At 38.2% G+C, this 27,994-nt stretch overlaps 2 protein-coding genes across 10 annotated transcripts in view; one reads left to right on the forward strand and one right to left on the reverse strand.

The window, feature by feature from the left end:
• Positions 1-6,958, forward strand: part of LOC111874327 — a 23,983-nt gene extending 17,025 nt beyond the window's left edge. The window contains exon 3 of the transcript XR_002844538.2: positions 6,880-6,958. The gene's annotated coding sequence lies outside the window, so the exon portion shown is untranslated. The remainder of the gene's footprint in view (positions 1-6,879) is intronic.
• Positions 1-27,994, reverse strand: part of LOC111874328 (alpha-aminoadipic semialdehyde synthase, mitochondrial) — an 87,431-nt gene that overhangs the window by 9,472 nt on the left and 49,965 nt on the right. For 7 of the 9 annotated variants that reach the window (XR_004514089.1, XR_004514088.1, XR_004514086.1 and 4 more), the window contains 9 exons: positions 26,224-26,294; positions 18,746-18,879; positions 17,379-17,619; positions 14,241-14,377; positions 11,352-11,633; positions 9,020-9,114; positions 6,858-7,059; positions 2,519-2,695; positions 1,562-1,801 (listed from right to left, as the gene is read on the reverse strand). Coding sequence is in view for 1 of the 9 variants with exons in the window: in XM_033755407.1 (XP_033611298.1) it covers positions 1,686-1,801; positions 2,519-2,695; positions 6,858-7,059; positions 9,020-9,114; positions 11,352-11,633; positions 14,241-14,377; positions 17,379-17,619; positions 18,746-18,879; positions 26,224-26,294 (1,455 nt within the window). In the remaining 8 variants the exon portion in view is untranslated. Of the gene's footprint in view, positions 1-1,283; positions 1,802-2,518; positions 2,696-6,857; positions 7,060-9,019; positions 9,115-11,351; positions 11,634-14,240; positions 14,378-17,378; positions 17,620-18,745; positions 18,880-26,223; positions 26,295-27,994 lie in introns of those variants that run through there. The other 2 variants (XR_004514091.1, XM_033755407.1) reach the window with 2 other exon arrangements.

A 27,994-nucleotide genomic window follows, 5' to 3' on the forward strand; every position in this document is an offset into this window, starting at 1 on the left:
AAAAAATAATAATAATAATTAATTTATTATTTATGATATATATATAATTCTTTTTTACTACAAATCTGTCTAGAGACATTTGTTTTTGGAGACGCTTCAAAATTTGGTGAAAATGCGACTCAGCAGTATCATTAAATAAATTTCTACGGTTATTTTTATTCCCTTATGGCTGTCTTTTTGTGGCTTTTTCTTCGGGGACATTTTTGCAAGGGTTATTAAACTGCACAAAAAAATTACAAATAATATGTCTGAACACAAGTTTGGAAAAATGTGTGATCACAAGCAACACTAAGATGCTAGCGGAACGAGTGCTAAACACAGACTGATGTAGCAATCCGGGACTTCCCCTCTCGTCACTCGTTATGTGAAACATCACTCGTTAAGCGAGTCATTTTTTTACAATTTGTTTTGCTTGTTATGCGAATTACTCATTATGAGAGGTACTCATTAAGCGAGGTTCCACTGTAATAAGAAAGAGGACACAAACCTACTTGGTTTACAAATTCTAACACAATCTTAACAACCCATTACAAAAATGTTAATATATTAAGACAGCCACTGTAGTTGTAAAAACTTTAGATTTTATATTCAATCATATATTATCAACATTATTTATTTATATATATTTTAACACTCAGAATATAGTAGTAATAGTAGCTTCCAACTGTACTGATGTCCCTCTGATGATGGTCTCTAAAGACCGAAACATGTAAGGGCATGAAGAACTGGAATAAAAAGAATCTTCACCAGTCACACTGGATGGAACTGTTCAACTTTTTATAATATTTTTAGTGTGACGGACCAGAATGAAACAAATCAAATTCAAAATTATGTTATGAAGAACTGCCAGTTGTCAAAATCTGTTCATTAATTTATAAGCGTGCATTCTGTTGAAATATATGACACAAGAATTTAATAAATACAGGAATCTCTTCACTAATATATAACATTTTAAAAGTGTTAGTTACTTTCATCTCTTGGCCGCGCCATAGCTCAAGCAGTTAGTCACTGGCTTTCCACTGCGGTGGCTCGGGTTCAATCCCGGGTCTGGTCAAGTGGGATTTGTGGTGGACAAAGTGGCGCTGGGGCAGGTTTTCTCCGAGTACTTCGGTTTCCCCTGCCAATCTTCATTCCACCAATTGCTCCACAATCACCTCACCTATCATCTGGTACAATAGGTCAGAAGTGGCCACAGTGCAAGGGACTTAGTCCCACCCCACTAGCAATAAAAAAAATACTTTCATCTCTAAGAACTTTTTCACATAAATGAAATAATAGGGAGAAACCGAGACAACAAAAGTTCTTCTTATTCATTAAGAAATGAACTACAATTATTTATTTTACTTCTCCAAAATTTGGAAGTATACAGTAAGGTGTAGTAAGAAATCTGCAGTCCTCACTATTGTAGCAGTTAATACAAACCGTTTTAATTTTTACTCTGGCCAGAAGCCAAACTGAAAACTGGGAGAAAATATAAATTATTACATGAAACTTCACAAGTTAGACTGGGTGTATATTAATATTTCCATCTAAGCTTAACTGTTTGTTTTCACATCCTTACCTCTTGCCAGTAGTCTTCAGTCTATATCGATATTTCTGTTTTCAAATACTGTTGTGAACAAATATGATTTATTATTTGTCTTCAGACTGTTATGAAGTGAGGAAAATGTGAGGTATTACATAATTCAAACCCAACATGACTGTTCTTTTGCTCTGAGTCCCTCTGATCGCAGGCGGGACAATATTGGTCTATAGATATCAGGTGTGAGTGGTAGAATACATCCTTTTTGTTGTATCTCACCTGTTGGAGTAAACAACATACACACTTTTAAATTGCTTTCTGAATCTGTGCCTACTTACTGCTTAGCACAATAGTAAAATTTGAACATTTACAAAAAGAAGAATTCATTACAAAATGAGCCTGAAAATTAGAATTGGCTGTTATCATCTAATGTTGGTTCTTGTGTTCTCTGCATGAAGTGCATAAAATGAATGTATAATATGAAAGTCCTATGCATCTATCATTCTCTCCATCCACATGTTTCACCTCTAAAATTACTCAACAGATCTTAACTGAATTTAATGAAGCAAGTTTACTCTGAAAGTTGGATTGCATATTTCAGTGTCATCTGAAGACATCATATTTCTCAAAAGGCTCATGTACAAAAAGCTGATACCAGATTGTCTATGCCATTAACATCTGATGAACAGTATCAAATAACTCTTAAGCCCATTTCTACGTCTGTCACACATCATCTTCATTATCATAATCAATGCATGACACTTCTCCAATTTAGAGAGCTAATACATCTCCTGTGAAAATTATTATTTGCAGAATTTCTGCACTAATTATGTAAACTTAAAACACTGTATCTTCATTATGAAAATGTATATATAACTGTTTACCAAGTTCCCCAATCTGTATTTTTCCCACAAGTCCTTATATTTCCTGAAAGCAGACATTTTGTCAAACACTGTATTTCCAGGTTCATGTATATGAAATGTCCAAGTCACTCACCATCCAGTATCATTTTTGATGCAATTGCTGCAGGAAAGCCAACAGCTTTTGCCATGGCAGAATGTCCATCAATTTCACCATACTCTACCAAATTGATAGCACGAAGTTCTCGCTTTCCATCAGGCCACAGTATTGCCACTTCATGCCTCAACACTACCAGGTCACGCTCCCCATTTTCTGTAAAATTTCCTTAATGTATTTTATATAATAGCTTACATAAGGGGACTGAGGGATGAGTTTATCACATCACGTATGGTTTGGTGGTGATATGATGGCAGTTTTGCCACATTCCTTGAATGAGTGTTTGTGCATTAGAAAATTATGATTATATTGCTCCAGCATCATTAATTATGAGGGGCAGTCAAATGAAAACATGTCAGAAGCCAGAACATATTCAAGAACATTTGTTACCTCAAAAGTAATTTCCAAAACTGTTAATAAGATAAGACGGTCAATCCCATCCTTGAAAAAGCTTGTGGGCTGTCTATGGACCCACATCTTTTCCCAGCCACACACATCTTCGTCCAATGCAAACCGATGTCCACGAATGTCTCTCTTCTGGTCTCCAAAAATGCGAAAATCACATGGGAAGATATCTGGGCTCTAGGGGGAATGTTGAAGCACTTCCCAACCAAATCTCTGTAGCGTATTCCTCTCAGAGTTGGCAGCGTGGGGCGCGCATTATCATGAAGAAGGATAATGCCGTTCTATAGCATTCCAGGGCGTTTTGACTTTATGGCACATCTTAGTTTCTGCAAAGTGTCTTCATAGCGCTGTGCACTGATTCTGGCCCCATGCTTGAGAAATTAGACAATAAGAGGGCCTTTGCAGTTGAAGAAGAACATCATCATCACTTTACCAGAACTTGTGTGTACGGCTTTGGATTTCTTTGGTGGGGGAGAATCCATATGTTTCCACTGTTGGCTCTGCTGTTTGCTCTCGGGTTCAAAATGCTGGCACCAAGTTTCATCCCCAGTGGAAATACGGGACAGAAAAGCATACTCTTTCTTCCTCATGGTATTGTTGCAAGTGACCCAGTGTTGCAGCCATTCTCTGAGTCTTCTGTTCCTCCGTGAGTTGATGTGGAACCCACTGTGCGCAGATTTTGCGGTACAGCAGGTGTTTTGTCATAATGGCGTGTATGGAACCATGACTTATTCCCATCAAAAGACTAATTTCTTCCACAGTGATCCGTCAGTTTGCCCGAATATGACCATCCAACGCAGCAATAACATCAGGAGTGATGACACAATGAGCCTGTCCTGGGCAAGCATCATCCTGCAGTGACACATGTCCCTCTCGGAATCTCTTATGCCATGCCAGCAAACACGAACGTGACATGCTGTGTTCACCGTAAACAACAGACATGCAACGATGAATTTCTCACCATCCTACTCCTTCAGTAATTAAAAAGTGCACTACACTTCACTGTTCTTCTTTACCCGCCTCCATTACTGATGCTGGACGACACATATCGCGCTAACCTTCTTTTTTTTATTGTTAGTGGGGTGGGACTAAGTCCCTTGTACTGCAGCCACATCTGGCCCATTGTACCAGCCCCAGATGATAGGTGAGGGTGAGGGTGATTGTGGAGCAATTGGTGGAATGAAGATTGGCAGGGAAACTGAAGTACTCGTACTTTGAAAAAACTTGTCCCAACACCACTTTTTCCACCACAAATCCAACTTGACGAGACCTGGGATCGAACCCGGGCCACCGTGGTGGGAAGCCAGCGACTAACCGCTTGAGCTATGGCACAGCCTAGCATTAACCTTACTTCCAGCACAATAAACAAACAACTAGTGTGCAAGGGCATGTCACTATGCTTTCCCAAGTCCCCACAAGATGTTCATGCTGTAAGCAAATTCCAGTGTTACCAACCTGCGCGCCATGTGCGTTATGCGTGGTGACCCATTTTCATTTGATGGCCCCTTATACATTTTATCACATTCATTCATTCATCAGTAATCTGTCAAGACGACTGGTCTACGGTCTCTTCCGAAACATGTCCTCCACTTGATGCAATCTAGAGCTTTCTCCTTCAAATGAAAATATCCTCTTCTGTCCCCAAAGGTCATCCAGCATCTTCTTACGTCTTCTGGTCACTTCTATCCACCCCTCTATCTTTCCTTCAATAATTTCTTTTAGAAGGCAGTTACTGCGTAAGATATGACCAATCCAATTAGCCTTCCATTTTCTTATTTCATGTAGGATATTCCTCTGCTCACTGACTCTAAATAATACTTCTTCATTTCTCACATAATCGGTCCAACTGATCTTCTCCATCCTTCTCCAACACCACATTTCGAAGCTTTCCGGGTATTTCTGATCTACTGCCCTAAGTGTCCAAGTTTCAGCCCCATACAAAGCAATGTTCCAAATGTAGCTTTTCGCTAGTTTCTTTCTCAAATTTAAGCCCAATCTGCTGGTAAAAATATTCTTCTTCTTGCTAAATGCAGCTTTTGCCATGGCAATCCTAGATTTAATTTCACACGTACACCTTCCATCATCTGTTAACAAGCTATCCAAATATTTAAAACATTTCACATTCTCCAGTTGTTTTTGGTCTATCTTTATTGTGACTGGGGTTGGTTGTCTCGAAATTTTCAAAACATTTGTTTTTTCCACATTCATTTCCATGCCATAGCGCCTTCCAATTTTGATTAGTCTATCAATCATACCCTGTAGCACAGTTTCTTCCTTAGCCATTAACACAAGGTCATCTGCATATTTCACAGTTTGAATAATTTGCCCTCCTAATTTGAAGTCTCCAATCCCATCCAGAGCTTCCTTGGTAAGGCATTCGCTGTACAAGTTGGACAAAATTGGTGATAAACAGCATCCACGTCAAACTCCTTTTCCAATCTTCACACTTCTTGTCTCCCCTCTGTCCAGTCGCACTCTAACTTTCTGATCCATGTACAATTTACTAATCAATCTTCTTTCACGCCAATCGATACCTGTTTCCTTTAGGATCTGCATTAATTTGGTCCAATTTACACGGTCAAATGCCTTCTGCCAGTCTATAAAGCAAGCACACAGTTCTTCATCTATCTCCAAAGTTCGTTCTGTTATAATTCTCATCATTCCAATTTCATCCCTGGTTCCTTTTCCTCTTCTAAATCCAAACTGATCCTCTCCAAGTATATCCTCTATTTTCCTTTCAATTCTTCTTTTAAGTATCTTTGCTATTATCTTTGCTGTATGTGCAATAAGGCTTATTGTGCGATGGTCGCTGCATTTTGTAGCTTTTGTCTTTTTCTTTAAGGCAATCATTGTCACTTCTGTAAAGTCCTTGGGCCATTCCCCAGTTTCATATATGGTGTTTATTAGTTTTGTCAGTGTTTTCAAACCACCTTCTCACAGTAACTTAAGCTTTGTCACATAAGCATATAAAATATCAGGAAGGTTTGTTGTAGTGGTAGTACTCGAGACTTCTGATCACGAGACAGATTTTTTAGTCCAGATGTCTTCACGCTGCCTTGTTTTAATTAAACCAGTTTTCTAGTGATGTATTTAGTTAATATTTTACTTAACCTGCTGGCTGTAGGAATGTTCAGTGAGACTTGACAGGTAATGTGCCTTGTCCATAAAAGTTTTCAGTTACCCCTGGCATTTAATTCTGCAAGTCATTCACAGATGTCAGGGAGGTAGACTCTCCATATTTCTTAGCTAGCTTGTGGCAGCTGCTCATTGCTATATAATTTTCCACAAATAGCAGCAGGCCATTTAAATGCCCACACAAGGGGTTAATATTTTTTATCTGCACATGCTATATAATTAAACAATTTTCCTTGGGAGTAAAGCGCGGCCGCTGCATAAGGCTGACAACCTTACCGCCATCTTTGAGCCGACTGTCTAGATAATGTGGGACCCTCAACGTCTCACAACTCTATGGGCCTTCACAGCCTTCTACAGGGATAGCTTTACTTTTACATGCTATATAACAATAAAATGCACTTGTACCACTTGCAGAAGATAAATCTTAACTGAGATTAGTTTCTAGCAGAAGTCTTACTATTATAAGTCAAATTTGGATCTGATATGACTTTCTGTTCTACATATGCATACTGTAAAACTCCCAGCATATTAATTATAGTAGAAGTTAAATACTGACATCTGTTCAAGTCTTGGTTTAATTGTGAAGGCATTCACACATCTGACCTCATTACAAGCCAATGTTTCAACTCACTGTTGCCAGCTGCACCATAACGTGCTTAGTTCAAAAGAGGTAACTGTAATGGGATTCAGTGAGGTAATATATGTGTACATATAAAATTTCAATGGGTATATATTGAGTAATTTAAAATGTAGATAAATATAAACTCTGTTTACATACCTATGAATAATTTTCTTGACAGGAAGTGACTGAGGCTGTCAAGAGGAGTGCCAAGTTTCAGAACAGGATCTTCCTCTAAAAGTCCTAGACTTTCAATGGCGCTGACACGTTCAGTACCTACACATGCTGCTACTCGAGTCTTGAGGTTCTCATAGAAGATGGAGGGGTCTACCACACCTAGCAGTGTACACACCAGCTGGCGCTGCAATTAAATCAGTCTTTACAATTCAGTGGCTCTTAGGTTATTTACCTCACAATGAAACTCTTCTCCCTTGTCTAACTTAGGTATGTGACATTGTCAGTCAAAATAAATCTCTTATACCATGTCAAGCCAATCCAAATATTATATCTACAGTCTCCAAATAATGGAAATTATAGGATAGCATGAAAATATACAGAGAAAATAAACTTTAAAACAAATTATTCATCAGGAACTTCATCTTTGAACTACAAAGATTACATGGCACTGAATGAAATGTGAAGATGATTATGAATAGTGAATAGGAAGGGATTTGGAAGTGGCTGAGGTCTGTTTGAAGGTTCTGTGTCATATTTAATGTACAGGGACTGAAAAGAGCCCTAAAAATGTTCAGGGTTACCTCTTCCCCAGCTGAAATTGAATTAAATACTAGTTAGAAATGTTGCTACTGAGACAACTTGCTCTGTATTAATCTCTATTCACTTTAAAATATTTTAATATAACCTGCATCTCTTTGAGGTTTGATTACTTGAGGTCTGATGGCTAAACAGCTGGAAACATTTCTGGAAATAATTTTATAAAAATGTGTTCAATGCTGTCATTACTGCTCTGACTGTTCTGAACTGAGTCATAATGAAACCCTTTCAAGGAGATTCTTTGTTCTGGGAACATGAAGAAGTGGCACATGGCCATAAGAAACAAGTCTGACATCAGCATTTGGTCAAATACTGCCTTGCCATAAGTGCCATGTGGGAAGGCACACTGTTGTGATGCAAGATCTACTTATCCAGCCAAAGATATAATCATTTTCAATTAATGCACTGTCTGATGTTTCAGTACCTGCAAGACAGAATATTTGACTGACTTTTGAAAGGTCAAGTATACAAGAGATCATTTTTTAATGTCAAAAAAGGAGAACATCATGGTTTGACCTTTAATTTTAATATTAATGGTTCCTTTTTCTTTTTTTGGCATTCATGCTTGAAATTTATACCTGAATGCTGTGACATTTTGTTTCTGGGTTGCATTGGAAGACCTCAATTCATATTGAAAGTCACTGCAGTTTTCAAAAACTCATGCACTTTGAGCATAATATATTTCACAACATACTTAATAAACTTCTAAAGTCATATATATATATATATATATTTTGGTCAAGTGGGATTTATGGTGGACAAAGTGGCAGGTTTTCTCCAAGTACTTCGGTTTCCCCTGCCAATCTTCATTCCACTGATTGCTCCACAATCACCCTCACCTATCATCTGGGGCTGGTACAATATACCAGAAGTGGCCGCAGTACAAGGGCCTTAGTCCCACCCCACTAGCAATAATAAAAAAAAATATATATAACGTATTTTGCAAAATTTCAATTAACTGTAGTTTAAAATAAAATATTTTATGGTTGTCTTATCTGATAAATGTAGCCCCAAACTTCAATTTTTATAGAGAATTCTGAGGTCATCTTACATGCCAGTTGTCTTACACACCAGTATACATGGGTAGTTTACACTTGCCAACCTATAATTAAGGTACTACAATGTTATTCAACTCGTTCTATACTAAAAATGAACCTGATTCATGGGTACAATGAAAGGCTAAAGTGGCCATCACAGTTCACTTACTGACTTTTTGCAGGTAGTCCTACACTTTTATCCATTGAAATAGTTACTATGCCATTAAGCATACCTTTTTAAGTGTGCACAAGGCTACATCTTTCTTTATGAAAATCCACTATACCCAATCTTTAGATGAACTTGTATGATCAATTTTAATATTGCCTGAATAACGTTAAGTATACAGATTTACCATTATTATTCCAGTCCATAACCACTCATTCTGATATATGTCAAGAGCAATCAGCCAATGGACAAGCCAGTTTTTGATTTTACTCATCAACTCAAAATATGATGCTGGACTTTCCCTCCAGAAGAAGGCTAGAGCACTGTAGTATTTTCAAACATACCCATGTTATCTCAGGTCCCTTTGGATGCAGTGCAGGGTGGGGATTTGGATCCATCAGACCCAGAAGCAGCAAACCCTGGATTGTGTCTGCAAACCCTAAAAAAAAGTAAAGGTATCCCTGTAACAGGCCTTAGAGGCCCATAGGGTTGTGAGATGTTGAGGTTCCCACATTTTCTAGACCATCAGCTCACAGATGGCGGTAAGGGTGTCAGCCCTACGTGCCAGCCGCCCTTTACCTTAAAGAATAGTCCACGAATATTCCTGGTACTCATTTCTGTTAGAGGCTGAGTAAACCCCAGGGCCATAGTGTGGCTGGAAGGATTAGGTAAACTGGAAAAAAAAATCAAATGACCTCATTGGGATTCGATTCCATGACCTTCCAGCTTGTAGCATAGTGCCTCAACCAAGTATGCTACTGTGTGCCCTGTCTGCAAACCCTAATAACACAAAATTCATATCAAATAGATAGGTGGTCTGTTCAAGTTACTTTGAATAGAGGACTAATCATCCCTCTTCATATGTCCATTATGAAGCTGAGTTTATTCATTACTTATTAGATTCATATCATCCTGCAATATATTGGCTTTCTAGTGAATGTCAGAATCCATTTCAAGTTTGATTTTCTCTAAACACTAGCCCTCAAAAGTCAGATATCTTCAGCATTTGAACCCTTCACGCCCATCTTACATTAAATGTACATCTCCATAGAACATCACGTGAAACTACTGAATGTACACTGTATGTTTGGTGCAGACACATATGTATTTAATTATGCTTTTACGCAAATAATGACTCAGATTGAAGAGTTCTAGTATACAACAAGAGAGGAAACTCTAAATTTGAATCTGATTATATTATTTTCCAACATATATTCAAATACCAGTTTTTTCGCTCATGAAGAAGTATTCCATAAAACCATCAGGCATTCTATGTGGCTACCATATACTAAATCTACAAACTGATTGTTCTTCAAATAAAAGAAAGCTTATATACAAATGTTCTGTTAGTGTAAGATCATTAAATAGTTATGAAGAGTGTATCTGTATCTCGAACATCTGACTTAAAATATCACATTGCCATCATGTGTCAATATGTATAACTCCCCAATATGATGGCTGAATATTCAAGAAAGGGAGATGATGCTTCACTGAGTCAGCTGCCTTTGTTTATATTTATAGACTGCCATGTGGCCTTGTAATCCAGTTCAGTCTTTCAGTACCCTTAAGTTTGTACTCTCTTCATCAGTTATAAGAGTGTAGTATGAAGATGCATAAGTATTAAATTGTAAAGGCAAGAAAGAGACAAAACTATTCACATCTTGCAGTTTGACTGGATTGGAAGCAATACTGCTGATTATAGCACAGTGCTATCTTCCATATTTCACAAAATTTAATGATTCCATGATAACCTATAGTGCCACTGGGTTACTTAGACTTCTGTTACACAAGCTTGTCTGTCACCTAGTGGACATGATTAATACTATTGTGACATAAGCGCCAAAAGCCAGAATTCTGAAATATGAAACATCGATTGCTAGGTTATTGCACAGTAAACATGCAATGGCGCTATTAAGGAAGCATTCACTGTTATGCAACGGTGGGTAATCATCACATGATGGTAGCAACAGTTACACAAGCAACAACAGAGGAACTGTTGTAGGCTGTGTTCTCTATACAGTCAATGCTGAAGCTATATAACAAGATCTACTGGAGCTTTCTGGAGTTGAGAAAATGAAGACACACTTGGAGCCATGGGTTAATTGAGAGGAAGCAGCCAGCCAGTAATAACGTGAACATAAGACATTGCTGGGATCTGTTACCAGGCAACGCCTAGTGAAGCAATAAAAGACTAAATGCATCTTGTAGTGAATTGTAGAGTGTATAAATTAGTGACAGTGCTATAATTCTTCATAGTTACAAGTTCTAAGGGTCCAATAAATCCAATTACCATTCCAAACCCCACCACTAATCACCTAACATATGACACTACTAATAACAACTATAAATGAAAACTTTAAATTTTATCTAATGGACTATGACCTTACCAACAATCATACACATCATGTTACAACAATAAATGGGCTGTGAACTGTTTTTAGTGTATTAAGTGCTTTTAAATCAATTCAAAATGCATAAATTCTGTATTATAATTGGTCTTCTTGGTGTCTAATCCTGTCAATCTCATTCTTTTCTCACCATAACTAATTTTATAACATAATATTGCTTCTGTACGTCCATAAGTTGGGCAAAGTTTTAGGCCTCTGCTTAGCCACAATTCACAATAAATAATTTGAACATACCATCTACAACTGTATCTATAAATACCAATTATACCTTGGAAACGCAGTGTTCCACGCAGAACAGTGTGTGATTCATTTTCAATGCCGTACAGTTTAGCATATTTAGTGGAATCCCTGTTTGGAAAGCCTTCCAGAGCAAATCCTGGTAGAAAGTCAAGTGAACGTGTTTCTCTCATGAGTTGTCCTCCAGCAATCTGAACAATCTGTCCATTCTGAATATAAGCTGCTGTGCCCAGTGTGTTGAGTAGTACACCACGAGGATTCCAGCTGAACTTGTAACGCAAAGCATTGTCTGAACACTCAGGAGCTGGTAGTCCTGTTACAGAATAACATTTCAAACAGTTGGAATAATTATTGAAATTGGAGATTTTTGGAATACAGCCCTAAAAGTGTTATATTACATTTGAATTAATGAAAAACTGTACATCCAACCTGGATTTCTTGCCTTTTGTGGTAAGGAGCAGTTACAGAGATCCAAAGCACACTGCTGGATCATATATTTGATTGCAAATTTTCTGACACTGTACTAATAAAAAAAATCTTGCTACTACATAAAGGAATCTGAACAAAAAACTGAAAGGAATCATCCTCATAACTTTTTCATTTGCTCATTCTCATTATACCAGTTGTTATCTCACTTCCTCTTGTACATGAAACATGTAAAATACTGTGATCATGAAAAAGTCAATCTCTTGAGTTATGTATTAACCTTTAAGTGCCGAAGTGCCCCATCTGTGCCAGTGGTGAGTAAGGTCGTCGTGGCCAAAGTACCCAGTTTTGGCCACTCGGGCATTTAAACTCCGCTAGGGGAAGCGCGCGCACACGCCGCTAGTAGAAGCGAATGCATAGTCCTAAATATTTATTTTTAAATGTAGTAATTACCAGACATACTTGAGTAAAGCCCTAATAGAAAAATTAAAATGATACCTAGGTGAACAACAACAAAAAGAGTATACGTACGAGTTATGCCCAAACTCATCCACGAGCCAGTACTTTTATTGCAGATTCTGCAGATTAATGTGTTAAAAATATACAGTAAAATTCGATGTACATACCTTTTTTGTTGTTATCTGCTTGATGTATATCTAGGCTGAAATAAAACTACAGTATTCGATTTCACTAAGCACGTACAGAAAACAGACCGCACTCTGAATCTCAGCCGCGATGCAGCTGTCTGTTCAGGCCCATAGAAAGGGCAATAAGCTTTTGCAGCTATAACGGAACTTAGAAATGAAGAAGGGACCCCTCTAGCTTTCTCTTGAATAGCCATTCTTTCATTCTTCTGACCTTCAGTCAAAAGATTCGAAAATCCGAACAGTGTAAGCAGTGCTAGCAGAAGGCCAAATGATTTTATTGCTTCCATCTGTTTTATGACATCAGGGACTGCTAAAATTTGTCAAGTGTTACAAACAGAAATGAATTTGTAATGCAGAACAACTCTGTGAAGAACTGGGAAATCATTTTTGCAGTACTCATCAAAATTAAAAACAAAAAATTGAAAATGGAGTATAATTTGTATAAAAAATTTCAAATCTTCCGTTATAATATGCGACAGTATGTTCTTTGCTGATACAGACAAAATTAATTCCATCCATTTATCATAAAAATTGAGTTAGATACAGCATTTTTAAACACACGGCTTTAAATTGTTTAGGCTCACTAACAGGAACGGGCATTTAAACGCGCACCAGCAGCGGGCATTTAAATAAACTCCGGCCAGCTCAAGCTTACCACTATTTCAGAAGTCCGGCGTTTAAAGGTTAAATTTTTTTAGGTGCTCCTAGGTCTGAAAGAGTTCCATTTTTTAAATATCAGCTACTGATATAATTCTGAAGTGCCAAATCCAGAGTCTTACAACCTTTTAATGTCTAAAATCCTTCCAGACTCAGAATATATAAAGGGAATCATAAATTAAAACACAAAGCCATAAATATAAGAAGCACATGGAACAGGACAGTTATGGTACATTATACAGAAGAAAGAGACAATGAAAAATTAATTATATATAAATAAAGAAACATTTTTGCAGGATTATGAGGTTCTCACAATGGTGGTTATGAGGAGGACTTACTATCTTCTGGGATATAACATCATGTAGCCTGCTGAAAGTCAAACAACACTTCAGAGAAACATATCACCTCTATTCTGGGTCAAAGAATAAGCTGGGAAAGAAACCAGCATGAAAGCAGGCACTTACTTTCATGCTGGTTTCTTGCTCAGCTTCGCAATATGTTCCACCAAAAGGTCAGTTAACTTTTAATGGACTACACAGATAAGTTAAGAAAAATGGGTAAGATTATTCATTGTGTATTGTGATAGTCATTCTTAAATTATAATTGCAGAAGTAAATGTAGGAAAATTATTTCATTATTGCTTCAAGGTGGAATAAGAAGTATTGCCAATTAAAAATAGTTTTCTTCTGAAGTATACTTTTGCCTTTGGATAAAATTCGTGAAGATGGGAAAAACATTAACATTTTATGGTATACACCTTCATTTTACATGCGAATATTACCATTACTACTTGTATGCATGACTTGTTGAATTCCTCCAGTAACAGTAAGAAATACACCTATTTCTGCTTATAAATAAAAAATGTACTTTTGAATTTGAAAGTAGTTGGCCTCTGTTCTAAAATGGACTGGTACATGATTTTTTCAGATAGCAAAGAGGGCTCAATAAAAGGCATCCTTTGAAGCGAACATATGCTATTCCACCAGGCTCAATTTCAATTTATTTTCCCGAAGTTTACGATTTTTGGATTCAGTTCAGTATTAGGACAGAACATCATTTTTGTCAAATAGTCACAAGCAGAAGGACCTGGAATTGTCAAGATAAAATCTAAGATATTTCAAGTTAAATATTTGGGTGTTCACATATGGCTAAGAAATAAAGGAATGAAAATATATAGTAATCACACTCACCACCACAGAATGAAATAAAAGATTCAACCTTGCCACCAGCCTGATGCACCTCATCAAAGCACTCCATTGCAAGTAGATGATCTATGCCTGGGTCTAGGCCCACCTCATTCAGGATGGTGATGCCCTTCTCAGCAGCTCTGGAAAACAGTCGTTTTATTTTGAGGTTACTTGAAAGAAGTGTGTGAGAGTAACATAATCTTTCTAACATTCCAGTCTGACATGCCTACTGAAACTGAACTAAGCAGAAACATCTCAGTGTCACTGCTTTTTAGATGCCTTTACAAAGAACGACAGTAGAACTTGGTTATAACGTCATCAAAGGGACCTAAAAATAGTGTCGTTATAAACGAATGTCGTTGTAACCGAAATGGGCACTTCCACAGTAGCCTTATGTTAGTCACGTAAAAATCTACCAAAAACCGAGTTAAAATGTTGCATTTTTTAGTGAAATACGTAGTTAAGTACAGACTAATGTAACATTAACGTGGAATTGCCCAAATGTGTAATATCAAAGACATATTACAGCGCTTTTCACTGACAATACACACCGCACTAATACTGTATATTAAAGGTAGGCCTACTCACCAAATTGCAGTAGATTACATCAATTGTTGTGCCTTACTGTACCTAGATATGAGTACAGTAATCAGTTATCTTCATCTGTTTCCTGTTACTTGCCCAATACACACTTTCTAAATTACGTTCCATGTCCATATCAGAGAAATTCAGGAATGAAAATGACGTTACATACGAGGTTGATGCATTTGTGCATGTTGTACTAAGCAAGGTATAAAAACAGTTGCTTTATGAGGAATTAGTTTGTACCATTGAATATTTGACGCAAGGTGTCGCAGAAACCGATGTTGCTATAACCAAGTTTTACTGTACTTTGAAATTCCTGCTGCTGTCATCAGACATCATGACTGGGTGTTCTTTTTCCTTTCATTCAATCTCAGTCTAGGTGAGGGTTTAGTATGAAATTCCACCATATTTTAGGCTGCAAAACAGAGTTTGTTGTCTGCTTTAGTGTCCATATGTGATTAACTTCTTGCAGCTGCAGTAGTATAAGGGTGAGGGCACACCAAGGAAACTGGAAACTGCAACACAACTGCAATTTCCAAGAATCATTTTCAGCTTGAGTTGAACACGTTACTGAATGGAGCAGCGCAACTGAGGAAACTGCGCTGTCGTTTCCCCAATTTGCGCTGCTCCATTCAGTAACATGTGTTCAACTCAGGCTGATAACAGTTCTCAGAAATTGCGGTTGCGTTGCAGTTGCCAGTTTCCTTGGTGTGCCCTTGCCCTAATAGTTGATAGTTCACAATATTCCTGGTTTCATTAATATCAGATGAAAGGGTAGCCTTCTTGCATGATACTTAACTGTAACTACCCAAATGGTAATATACTGTCCCAGTACATCATGATATTGTGTCTATCATATTTCTGTCGGCATCAAAGAATACCAGGGCATAATTTTTTGGTTAAATTGCTAACTAACATCCTCCTGAGTATTGCAAACATCCTGGAATACCTCGAGTTTTTTCAAAGCTGCTATTCTTACTTCATTATCCCATAAAATGCCAAAATAATGTGACACATATGACCTATGCTAGGCAACCACTCATTAAAACACCCCTGAAGTTATGCTCTCAACAAGAAAGACATCTGTTGTTGGGTATCAGACCGATAAACACATGGCTATAACAATATACGACAGCAATGAAAGGTTTTCTATGTGGTCTGCGCCGAGAGTGTTTGCTAGGCAAGTGCATGGTAACATGCCTCTACAACAATAGAGGAGCTGTGTGGCCCGTGCCACAACTATGTAGGGCAGACAGTTTGAAGGAAGAGGAAAGTTGAGAAAATGGGAATGCATTGGAGTACAACGTACAACAGAGAGTACAAGAATGAGAACTGAGCCAGTTGTCAGTAGGAGATAACCATGGGAAGGTTTTTTTTTTTGCTTGTGGGGTGGGACTAAGTCCCTTGTAACGCGGCCACTTCTGGCCTATTGCACCAGCCCCAGATGATAGGTGAGGGTGATTGTGAAGCAATTGGTGCAATGAAGATTGGCAGGGGAAACCGAAGTACTCGAAGAAAACCTGCCCCAGCACCACTTTGTCCATCACAAATCCCACTTGACCAGACCGGGGATCGAACCTGGGCCGCTGAGGTGGGAAGCCAGCGACTAACCACTTGAGCTATGGCACTGCCAACTTTACCTTTACTCATACAGTAATACAGTCTTATAACACTCTGGCAGTTGCTAGCGGGAATTTGTTCATGAATGAAGTTCCTGTGATAAAATTTTTGGGTCTGCAAATTGATAAGAATTTAGATTGGAAGAGTCATGTAGAGTATATTCTCCCTAAACATACTTCAGCTATATTTGTAATTAGGAGTTTATCTTATTTTATGAGTAAAAAAAATTTATGAATGGTGTATTTTTCTTATTTCCACTCTATTCTTAAGTATGGAATAATTTTCTGGGGCAACTCAACGAATAATGTTAGAGTTTTTCAATTACCAGTAATAAGGATTACATCTGGAGTGGGACCTAGAGACTCATGTAGAAATCTTCTTAAGAAACTGAATATACTGCCATTGTCATGTGAATACATTCTCTCATTGAAGATGTTTGTGATTGATAATCAAACTAAATTTTGTTCAGGTTTAGATGTTCATGGTTTGAATACAAGAAATTGAAAGCAATTATATTTGCCAAACTCGAATCTTGTGTTTTTCAGAAAGGTACTATGTTTTCCGCTATTAAACTATTCAACAGATTCCACATAACCATTCAAAGCCTTAAAGAGGATAGAATTAGTTTTAAAAATAGGCTGTCTTTATATTTTATGAATAATTCCTTTTATGCAATTTCTGAATATGTGGAGCATAATGTAAACAATTCGTTTTAATTATTCTGTTATCTGTGTTCTTGTTTAAATTTTTTGTATTTGTTTTTTTGATATGACGACCTTCATGTCCATTTGTTTTGGACTTGTGAAATCAACTGTATGTATGTAATTAATTAAGCACAGGGACAACTTTACCCTTCCTGAGATTTCAGTTCTTCTGTTCTTGTCTTCATCTCATCTGAAACCACAGAACAAATTTCTGTAGATGGATGTTACATACCTGTCATGCATATCCTTCAGTTCATCAGTACAATATGATGCTGTAACTAGGTGCACACCAGCATTTATGCAGGCCTCAGCCACCAGATAATGCAGAGGACTGGGAAGAAGTGACACAACAAGATCTGCGGCCCCAATCAAATCCTGCAACATGTCTGCCCTTTCTACAACATCTAGAAGCACTGGTTCAACTCCTGGGAAGCGGCCAGCAATAGCATCTGCTTCAGCTTTCAATGCCGAAGCTGCAATAAATCAGGACCACTGCAGATAATAATAATTCCACTGCTTCTGTGTCATGCTTTGGATAGAAGTGTTATGAAACAATTGGTGTTGCTTGAGCATTAAATCAATGTTCATATTATTGGTGAGCACAGTAAAACAATGTAGAGAATGGTATGTGGGATTGTCGATGTTCCAATAGACAACCACTTCAAAAAGTCTGCAGGCCCTGAAGAGGGCCGTTTGTTCCACCGTCCGTGCGGTGGAGAGTTGCGGCAACTACGTTAGCTGCCTGGTCGCAGAGCATGGCTGCTGGAGAGTTGCGGCAGGTAGCAAAGTGCGGTTGCTGGAGTTGTGGCAGTTGTGTTAGTTGCCTGGTCGCAGAGCATGGTCACTGGAGACTTGCAGCAACTAAATCAGTTGCCTGGTCACAGAGCGTGGTTGCTTGAGAGTTGCAGCAGCTGAGCTGATGACTCTGATGACTGATCGCTCTGGACTGAATGTGATCACTGAATATTGGGAGCTTTGGGCTCCGCCTTTTACACCATGCTTGATGGGCGGAGCGAAACTTGCAGTTGCGATTGTGAGTGCTGACTGGCTAGTGCACGTGATGATCTAAATGTGGGATGGACAGCAAGTGCTGTATAAATACAAGCGCTGGCAGCAATGTGATTGGTTAGAGCAAGCGATGATCTACAGGTGGGTTGGACATTGAGTGCTGTATAAATATGAGCGTCGGCAGCAATATGCTGCAATGTGATACTGACCTAGGAGTGAGTGTTGTCTGTTAGACTGGTGAAACAGTGTGTTATGTGGGATGTTCCCACAGGGAGAATGGACTGTAAAATAGAAAAATAGCCAAGATATCTGCTCCAATTCAATCCCATATAGACATAAAAGGTTATGAATTAGTGACAAATGGATATAAAACTGTATTAGGTGTACAGTTTCTCTTACTTGCCAATATGTCAAGGACTAAAATTAAGCAAACTGGTTTATTATTTGAAGTGGGGTCCTGTCAGAATGTTTTGAGAACCAAGGAACACTTGATCTTACCAGATGTTTGCCCTTTTGATGTGAAGGTTACATACTTCATGCCTACATGTTATATATGTTCTAGCTAACATCCACTGAAAACTTCTTACTCACCAACAGTGATATTTAGGTTGTTGCCCCTGTGGAGGTATTCCACAAGTGGTGCACTCACCATTCCTGCACCCAGTACAATAACTCTGCTAGCTGGTGCCTCCCCATCTGAACCTGATACTTTGTGCCTGCTGCTCCTATGACAAGTCAAGCAAAATAAAAATTACAGCTTCAAATATTTTGAATATCCTTTTTTCTCCTCTTCCCCCCCATCTCTCTCTTTCATGCACAGTATGAAGTGACATGCTATGCTGTTCCTTACTGTACAAGACTTATAACAGCCTCCTCTGTAATTATATGTCTTTAGGATAGACATGCTGTTACATGCCCTATTGCTTTCTCACAGTTTCTAACTTTAGGCTGGGACAGAGTTGACTCATCATTACAGTTGGCATTTTAATGTTGCAAGACGTGGAAATGTTCCAGGCTGCAATACCATGAAGAACTTGATTGAGATATTTCAAACCACAGCTTCCTCAACCAACACTAAACCTAGATGAGGTATTAAAACAGTTTTGTCGCCTGGAAATATTGAAAGAGTAAGAGTTGCTATCATACATAGCACAGAAAAAAATAAGCATGCAGACAATCTCTTGTCTTTAACGTATCTACCTGATATCTTCACCGCATACTGCATAATAACTTATATTATCATCCACATAAAATTAAAACTGTGCACTAATTGTCAATGATTTTGCTTCAAGAAAGGTATTTTTCAAGCAGATTTAGACTTAGTGAATGAAAATGCAAATTCAGTTATATACATAATAATGTCAGATGAGGCTCATTTTGTATTTCCTGGCTGTGTGAATAATCAAAATATGAGATACTGGAGTTAACCTAATCCTCAGGAACTGCATCTAAAACAACTACCAAAGGATAATGATGTGGTGTAGGTTATTTGTGTTCATTAGCACTGGTATTCATGTTTATGAGGATGACTAAGACAATGCAAGTACTGTAACATCTAACCTACATATGAACATACCCAATAAATTCCTATTTCCACAGTTACACCTTTATGGCACTGAGAGTGGCACAGTTTTGTTCCAACAAAATGGCACAATATCAGCAGTTGATTAATGCTGTAACATGTTTCAGTTATTGAAGACACTGTTCAGATTGTTAACTGGTTTATTTAACAACCTACAAGTACCGGCTACAATTAATTATAACACAGTTGCAGGGTTTCACACTTTATAACCCTATTCGCAAATCAGTTCACTCTGTCTTCAGTAGTCTACATGTATTCAGTACGGGAGCTATGTAAGTGTCCCTGTATCACACACTCCCAATTACACAACTACACACACGTCCGGTTCTTCTCTCCACAACCGCTGCTATACTCCAACTGTAGGCTACTGACTGGAGAGCTGTCTTTGGCGCTGATACACTTTAACTCTCTCGGGGGACGGCTACAAGTTAACTCAACTCGTAGGCTGCTGCCTTGAGAACTGTTGATCACACACTAACTCTCGCTTGCTGCTCAGCCAGCTTTTATTCCGTTCGCTGTTGCCTGTTGCCCGCGTCAACAGCGGTGTTGCGTCACAGCGGGAAGCTGTGCCACGTCACCACGTGGAGGGGGTGACAGAGCGCTAACTCAACCGCCACGTCACTGCTGGGGGGGAGGGATTGTCCTCCATTGTGCAACATGTCACAATACTTTAAGAGTTGTGTTTGGAAATTAAATAATTTCCCATTATGGGGACATTTTCTGGCCAGCCCAGTCCCCCAGTCTCTCAGTATGTAATTTTATTATACAAAGCTACATGAGGAGCAAAGTGATTTCAATACATCCGGCAAAGTTAAATGAGCTCAAGGATCGAATTACAGAAGTAATAATTGCTATACTGCTGGCCACACTGAAGCATATACTAGAATACATTACAAACTGAATGACTGAGATCAGTCCTGCTCTATCTTGCAAGTATTACATGTAAGAAATTACCTTGTTATAATGTTAATTAATAATGGCATACATATACCTTCCAATTCTCATTAGTTGAGGTAAGTGAAATTAAGTCTGTCAACTAGTGCATCTTTAAAAATAATGAATCAATGATGCCCCAACCTGTATACCTGTACAAGATGTGTGAAAAGAGAAGGGCATATTCACAACAGCAAAAATTCTCAGAGCTACTAATAAATGTTGAAAGTCAAGATGAAACATCTTGTTGTCACTATATGTATTGTAATGTTTATAAATTTTTGAGTAGTTACTGTCTCACCATCAGTAGCCACATATCATCCTGATGTCAATCCTTTCTTTTCCACTCATTATTTCACTGTAAAACCACTGCACTGCCCTCCTCTTCATCTTCTCTCTGTCTTGTACTGCACTGACTTAAAATTTGCAGCACTCTCTGCTTCATGTCTGCATCTGCACTGCTTCTTTCCACGTTACCCATACTGTGCTCAGCTGAACTCATGGCACTTGTCCTTGTATTGCTGGTCTCTACTGTCATATGCATGCCACACTTTCAAGGATGTACTGGTTCCTACATCAATTACACAACATTCTGCATCCTGGCCCTGTCCATTCAACAGTGGGTAGCCTTAAAACATGGTCCTCCAGCCATGCAATCATGACTTTCCCACACAGAGCCAGTATTACCTTATCACTGGCCACTGTAGGTGTAATTATCATGGTCGTGCTCTGGGAAGCCATAATGACACTTCATTTTATCCAGTTAATCTGCCACATCATATGCTCATAGAACATCAAGCCCTAGGATGAGGTTGACTGCAATCTTGATAATGAACACCCAAACTTGTAGCATGCTCCGGCCCATACAGAAAATGACCACTGAATTAAATTTCAGAAAAATTAAAAAAAAAACTTGTTCACTTTACTGATATATAATGAAAATTGGTGAAAATATATAGGATCCATATTTTCACAGTGGCTAAATACTGTATAATGAATTTCTTAGGTGATCAGCCACACTGATAAAATATGAAACTTGCATTTTGGAAATAGCCTTCATCATCTGGGACAAATGTAATGAGAGAAAAAAATTGGCTGGTATAGTTCATATATGAGTATACAGACATAAACACATATGTAGACCCAATGAAATCCAGTCCTCATTTGCCCAAAATTAGCCAGAGCAATAATAGTGTGCAAATGTTATCTAACTCATAGTGTAGAAAGAATTTGAGTGAAACGACAAAAGTGTTCAACTCAGAGATAGTGTCCAGAACATCAGAGTTTATTTCTGTATCAAAGTGGCTGATTGCCTGTGAAAATTACATTATCATGTACTACTACCACACTTTCAAGAAACTGACATCCTTATTTACCCATTTTTCTCTCACAATTCAAATTCTTACAATGGAAACTTAACAAAGAGCCTTCATGAAATTTTGGGCTCAGTATAAATACTGCTTCACTATTGGTAGTGCCTGAGTATCCACTTCAGCTGCTCACTGTGTGCATCATCCCCCTCCATCTTCCATGATATTGTGACATGTTGCGCAATGGAGGACCCCTACCTTCCCAGCGGCACATGGCGGTAACGTAGCGCTCCCTCCCTCCCCCTCCGCGGTGACGTAAGACGGCGCCAGGTAACAGTGTTGCTAGGCTATACGCAAACACAGTGACACGGCACCGATTCCTACTGTGACATGGCGGGTGACCCTAGCAGCAGTGAATGGAATAAAAGCCAGCTGAGCAGCAAGCGAGAGTCAGTGTGTTATCAACGAGTTCTTAGTTCACAAGTTACGAGCTACAGACGCGTGTGTGAGAATCAGTGATAGTTCATGATAACCAGTTATATTTGGAGTGCGTAATTCAGCGAGACTTGTATAGCTCCTGCACTATTAATACGTGAAGACTCTGGAAGACAGTGTTAAGAGATTTTGTTGTAGGGTTTGTAAAGTGTGGAAACCCGTAACATTGTGATAATTAATTGTAGCCGTTATTTGTAGGTTGCTGAATAAACCAGTTAAGGATCTCTACGGTGTATTCAGTAACGAAACACGTTACAATATAATAAATACCAGTCACTGGCCAACACAAAGATCTTTGTGAACACAGTGAAATTCAGTTTAAAAAAACTGGAATTTGTTTTTAAAAATTAAATTCCATAAAATGAAAATGTATCTAAAATCATGCAAAACAATCATATGTAAATATTGTAACGTGTTTCATTACAGAAGACGCCGTAGAGATCGTTAACTGGTTTATTGAACAATCTACAACTATCGGCTACACTTAATTATCACAACGTTACGGGTTTCCACAGTTTACAAACCCTACAACAAATCTCTTAACACTGTCTTCACTTGTCTTCACGTACTACTAACGCGGGAGCTATACAAGTCTCCCTGAAATACACACTCCGGGTATAACTGTACTACAGCAATCACTATGTCTGGAAAGCACACAATAAGTCTTCCGCTCGCCGACTTCTTAGTTATCGCACACTCGCAGGCTGCTATGTTTCAACTGAACTCGTAGCTGCTGTGGAGTCCACTTATATAGCCTTGCGCTGTTGCTAGTGTGACGTGGCGTATAGCCTAGGACGCTGTTGCTAGTGTGACGTCACCGCTGTTGATTAGCATTGCATAGTTACCAGGTTACGGGGGCTCGGCTATCTTCGGCTCCGCTCGGCTATCTTCGGCTCCGCTCGGCTCTCTTCGGCTCCGCTCGGCTCTCTTCGGCTCTCTTCGGCTCCGCTCGTGACGTCACCGCGCGTTGCGCATTGCGGGGTGATTACTCGCCTATTACGCGAGCGCTAAGTTCCCGCTACGTGGAGCTGGGGCGGTAGGGATCAACATGTCACAATATAATATCTGTGTCAGACACATTCTACAAAAACGCAAGTGCACTAAATACCAAAAACTTTTGAACATATCTAGTAACTAATGGCTGAAATGGAAATTTAAATATACTGTCCCATGAAATGACTATGCTGGGAGTTCTGTGGAAACTGGGGCTGTGCTCACTGTACACCCTCACTCCATATTAGATGGGTCCCGTGTGATGAAGTCATAACGCGTCCTCATGTTGCAGATGAAGGAGATGGCCTCCAGATGTGGAGGGTAGCTGCGAATATGATCAATAAGCAGTCATGGACAACCAACAATGGGTGGAATCCAGTTTGGGGGTTGGCCGTGGGACCAACAACTTCTCACCGTAAAAACTAAGCTTGTCATGAAATGTCACAAAGGGCCTTGAACTTAAGACAGACTTCTCTGATAAATGACCTAGGCTAAGGAAAATGGACATGAGATTTGGTACGTGGAATGTAACAAACCTCTCATAGACAGATTCCTTCATGACAGCTGCAAAAGAAATACGAAAATATAAGTCAGATTTAGTGGTAGTACAGCTCAGATGGGACCAAAGGAGCAGATGAATGTACATTTTTCTATGGAAAGGGGAATGAGAATCATGAATTAAGTAGTTTTTTTGCACATTATCATATTAGCAGTTAAGAGGGTAAAGTTTGTTGGTGATAGGATGTCATACATAATACTGCATGCTGCTGTGATATCATCATTATGAATGTTCATGACTCTACAGAGGATAAAATTGATGATATCAGTTTCTATAAGAAAGTAGAATGTGTATTCAATAAATTCCCAAAATACCATGTAAAAATTTGTTATAAGATTTCAACGCCAAAGTAAGTAGAGAAGACATTTTCAAACAAACAATTGGGAATGGCAGTTTACACAAAATTAGTAATGATAATAGAATTAGAGTAGCAAACTTAGCCACATCCAAAAATATGACTGTCAAAAGTACAATGTTCCCACATTGTAACATTCATAAATTTACTTGGACATCTCCTGATGGAAAGACTCACAATCAAATTGACCATATTTTGATAGACAGGAAATGGCATTCAAGTGTACTTGAATGTCAGATAGTTCAGGGGATCAGAATGTGATACTGACCACTATCTGGTGGTCGCAAAAGTTAAGGAGAGATTGGCAGTGAGTAAACAGACAATGCACAGATTTCATATGAAAAGGTTCAATTTCAAAATTAAATAAGATAGAGGGTACAGAGCAGTATTGTGCAGAAATCTCAAGTAAGTTTACAGCTCTGGAAAACTTAAACCCTGAGGTGGAGATTAAGAACAGAGCTTCAGAAACTGCTAGAAAGAATATCACGATTTTAACTAAAGAGAATTTAGGTTATTATGAACTGAAGCCATGGTTCTACGAAGGATGCTCAAAATTATTAGATCAAAGGAAACAAGTCAAATTGCAGTCGTTTTAGGATCTAAGCCAAATTGCAGTGGTTACAGGATCCAAACAAATAAATTGAGATAATCTGAAAAATATAAGATGTGAAGCCAGCAGGCATTTCAGGAATAAAAAGAGGGAATATCTGAAAGACAAAATAAATGAGCTTGCAACAAACAGTAAGAACAGAACATTAGAGACCTGTATTGAGGAATAAATTTAAGACAGCTTACCAACCTAAAACTTTGTGAAGCATGAGAATGGTGACCTGCTTGCAGATTCCCACAACATTTTGAATATGTGGAAGAACTATGCTCTCAGTTATTGAATGTGCATAGGGTCAGCGATGTTAGGCAGTAGAAATACATACAGTCGAGCCAATAGTACCTGATCCTAGTCCTCTTGAGGCTGAAATTACTATTGCAAAATTGAAGATCTATAAATTGCCATGTACTTAAAAAAATCCCAGCAAAAGTGATTTAAGCAGGAGGTGAAACATGTAGTGGTATGGATTGAATTGATCTGGCTCAGGACTGAGACCAGTGGAGGGCTCTTGTCAACATGGTAATGAACCTTGGGATTCCATATAATGTTGGGAAGCTCTTGTGCAGCTGCACAACTGGCAACTGTTCAAGAAAGACTCAGCTCCATGAAGTTAGTTATACACCCTTACTGGACTACTCTGGTTCCAACAGTTTCCTAACTGTTGTGCCCATGTTTGCTGCCATGTTCCAAGGACAACGTGGCACTGTCCAGCAATGGCATCCTGTTACAATGCACACATTTACATCAAATTTCATTATACTTCTATATTAAATATAATAAAAAGGCACTTCAAATACTGGAGAGATAAAAGTGTGTAAAGAAATGACTGAGAACTGGCAAAATATAAGAAACTTAAATTTGGCAGGTGTTAAGATTACAACTGAAGTGACTAAGCTGTCATTATAGCTTAAGCTAAATAAAATAAGGCATAATTTGCTGATAAAGTCTGGACTGACAGAGGACTATCTACATGTGTGTATTACTTACAACGTAACACATTTACATAAAACAGACAATAAGAAAATGTATGTAGTGACAATGCCTAAGACAAGGTTTTGACAAAGGACAAACCCATCCTCCCATCAGACAGAAGGATGACCAACACTATATACGTCTAAACTGACTGAACAGTCTGGCCATGATCCCCGAAAGGGGCTCAGTATCATGATGTACAGACTGACGGGAAGTCAGTCAAAACATGACTTGGGCTAAGAAGTTTCAAAACTATAACATACCTGTTAGCTAATCTCAGATCTTGTATGTACTGGAAATTTGGAGTCAGCTTTCCATTACTGGCAATAATGGCCTGGGAAAGAACATTTAGACAGAATCACACGTTACTTTCCAATAAAGAAGAAGCAGCTATCATATCAGTTCAACAGCTTGAAAGGAAAGCAAACTGTCAAATAGAATGCATCAGCTTTCCAATGGCAAGTTGCACTTCAATGCCTAAATAAGCCAAAAATATTCTAAGTTAATTGGTTGCAGTCATGCATATACAGAATTAAAATTAAAGTAAATCAACATTTTCTGCAATTGAGCATGCAGTGTATGAATGACATATTGCTTGATTTAATAATCCAAAGCTATTTATAAAGATTCCATATGAATTTCAGGGGCTTATTAAAGCCAAACTATGTGCGAGCTGATTCCAATCACTGAAATACACTTAACACAAACATTTACACTAATTTACTCGAATGCAAATATTGTTAATCAGTGGTGACAGAGGTTTGTTTTCACTTTCTCATGTATATTACACAAAATATTGTTGCAATGAAAAAATTAAGACTCAGATTCTGAAAAGACTGTAGGTTTTAAGCCCTCCAAAGTCAGGATGTGTTTTAAATTTTTCCTCTCTTTGTGCTGCTATAGCAATTAAATGATTTACTTTATTTTCTTCTTGTTCATTATCTATATATTCATGTTCTGGACAAGCATCCCATAAAATTTATAATTAAGGACATTTAACTTGAAAATTAAAGTTCTTTAAATAACGCTTTTAAAATGGTAATGATGTTAGAAAAGTCAGTGCTTTTAAATGTATAAAAACAGTCCAGATTCAGAACATAAAGTGTAAGAAGAATAAGGTAACAGGCATATGAACATGAAAGAATTACATTGGTTTTAGAAAATGATTAGACATTCTCAACCTGTATCTGTGCTTTTAAATGTATAAAAACAGCCCAGATTCAGAATATAAAGTGTAAGAAGAATAAGGTAACAGGCATATGAACATGAAAGAATTACATTGGTGTTTTAGAAAATGATTAGACATTCTCAACCTGTATCTGGATCTGCTTGAATTTGAAATAAATGAACATGAACATGAACATTTGTAAGAATGAATTCTTCAGTGTGAGATAAGAATTTAGAAGAATTTCAAGAATCAGGACAAGGCAGAATATTCTCTAGCAGACCAATTTTTCACTATGAGAATTTACAACATCAGCCATTTCCTCTCAGTGCTCAAAGTGTATTACCATATTTACCTGAATTAAAGATGATTCTGAATGCAAGACGACCCCGCACTAGGGAACATGTCTGCACAGAAAAAGTAATTTTACGAATTAATTTCATAATTTTATTGCAAGTATGTGAAAGAAAATAAATATTATACATTACACATGAAATGTATTGAGTCAGTTTCCTTCTTGAAGTAACTAGCTTTTATTCAACTTCACCAGTCTCACTTTATTCACCATTCATATCGCCTGTCTCAGCTTCAGTGTCTTCACAATTCCAATATTCTAACAGTCTCTGCTCACACTCTCCTGTTATCTGTCAACATTCTGAACTCATCCTCCCTTCCGCACATTTCCTTTGATTATTACTTATGATGAGATTCACTGCCGTGGTCTTGATCCATCAGCACAGAAATTCTACAGTGGGCATCTATATTGTTCCAGTTGGAGACATAACATGGTCCCCTACCAACAGCCAGTTTGAATACAATTGTTTCAAGTGATCTCTGTGAGGTTTAGTTATTAGAATGTATATACAATT

This window comes from Cryptotermes secundus, unplaced genomic scaffold, assembly GCF_002891405.2.
Source record: "Cryptotermes secundus unplaced genomic scaffold, Csec_1.0 scaffold2511, whole genome shotgun sequence".
Taxonomy (NCBI): domain Eukaryota; kingdom Metazoa; phylum Arthropoda; class Insecta; order Blattodea; family Kalotermitidae; genus Cryptotermes; species Cryptotermes secundus.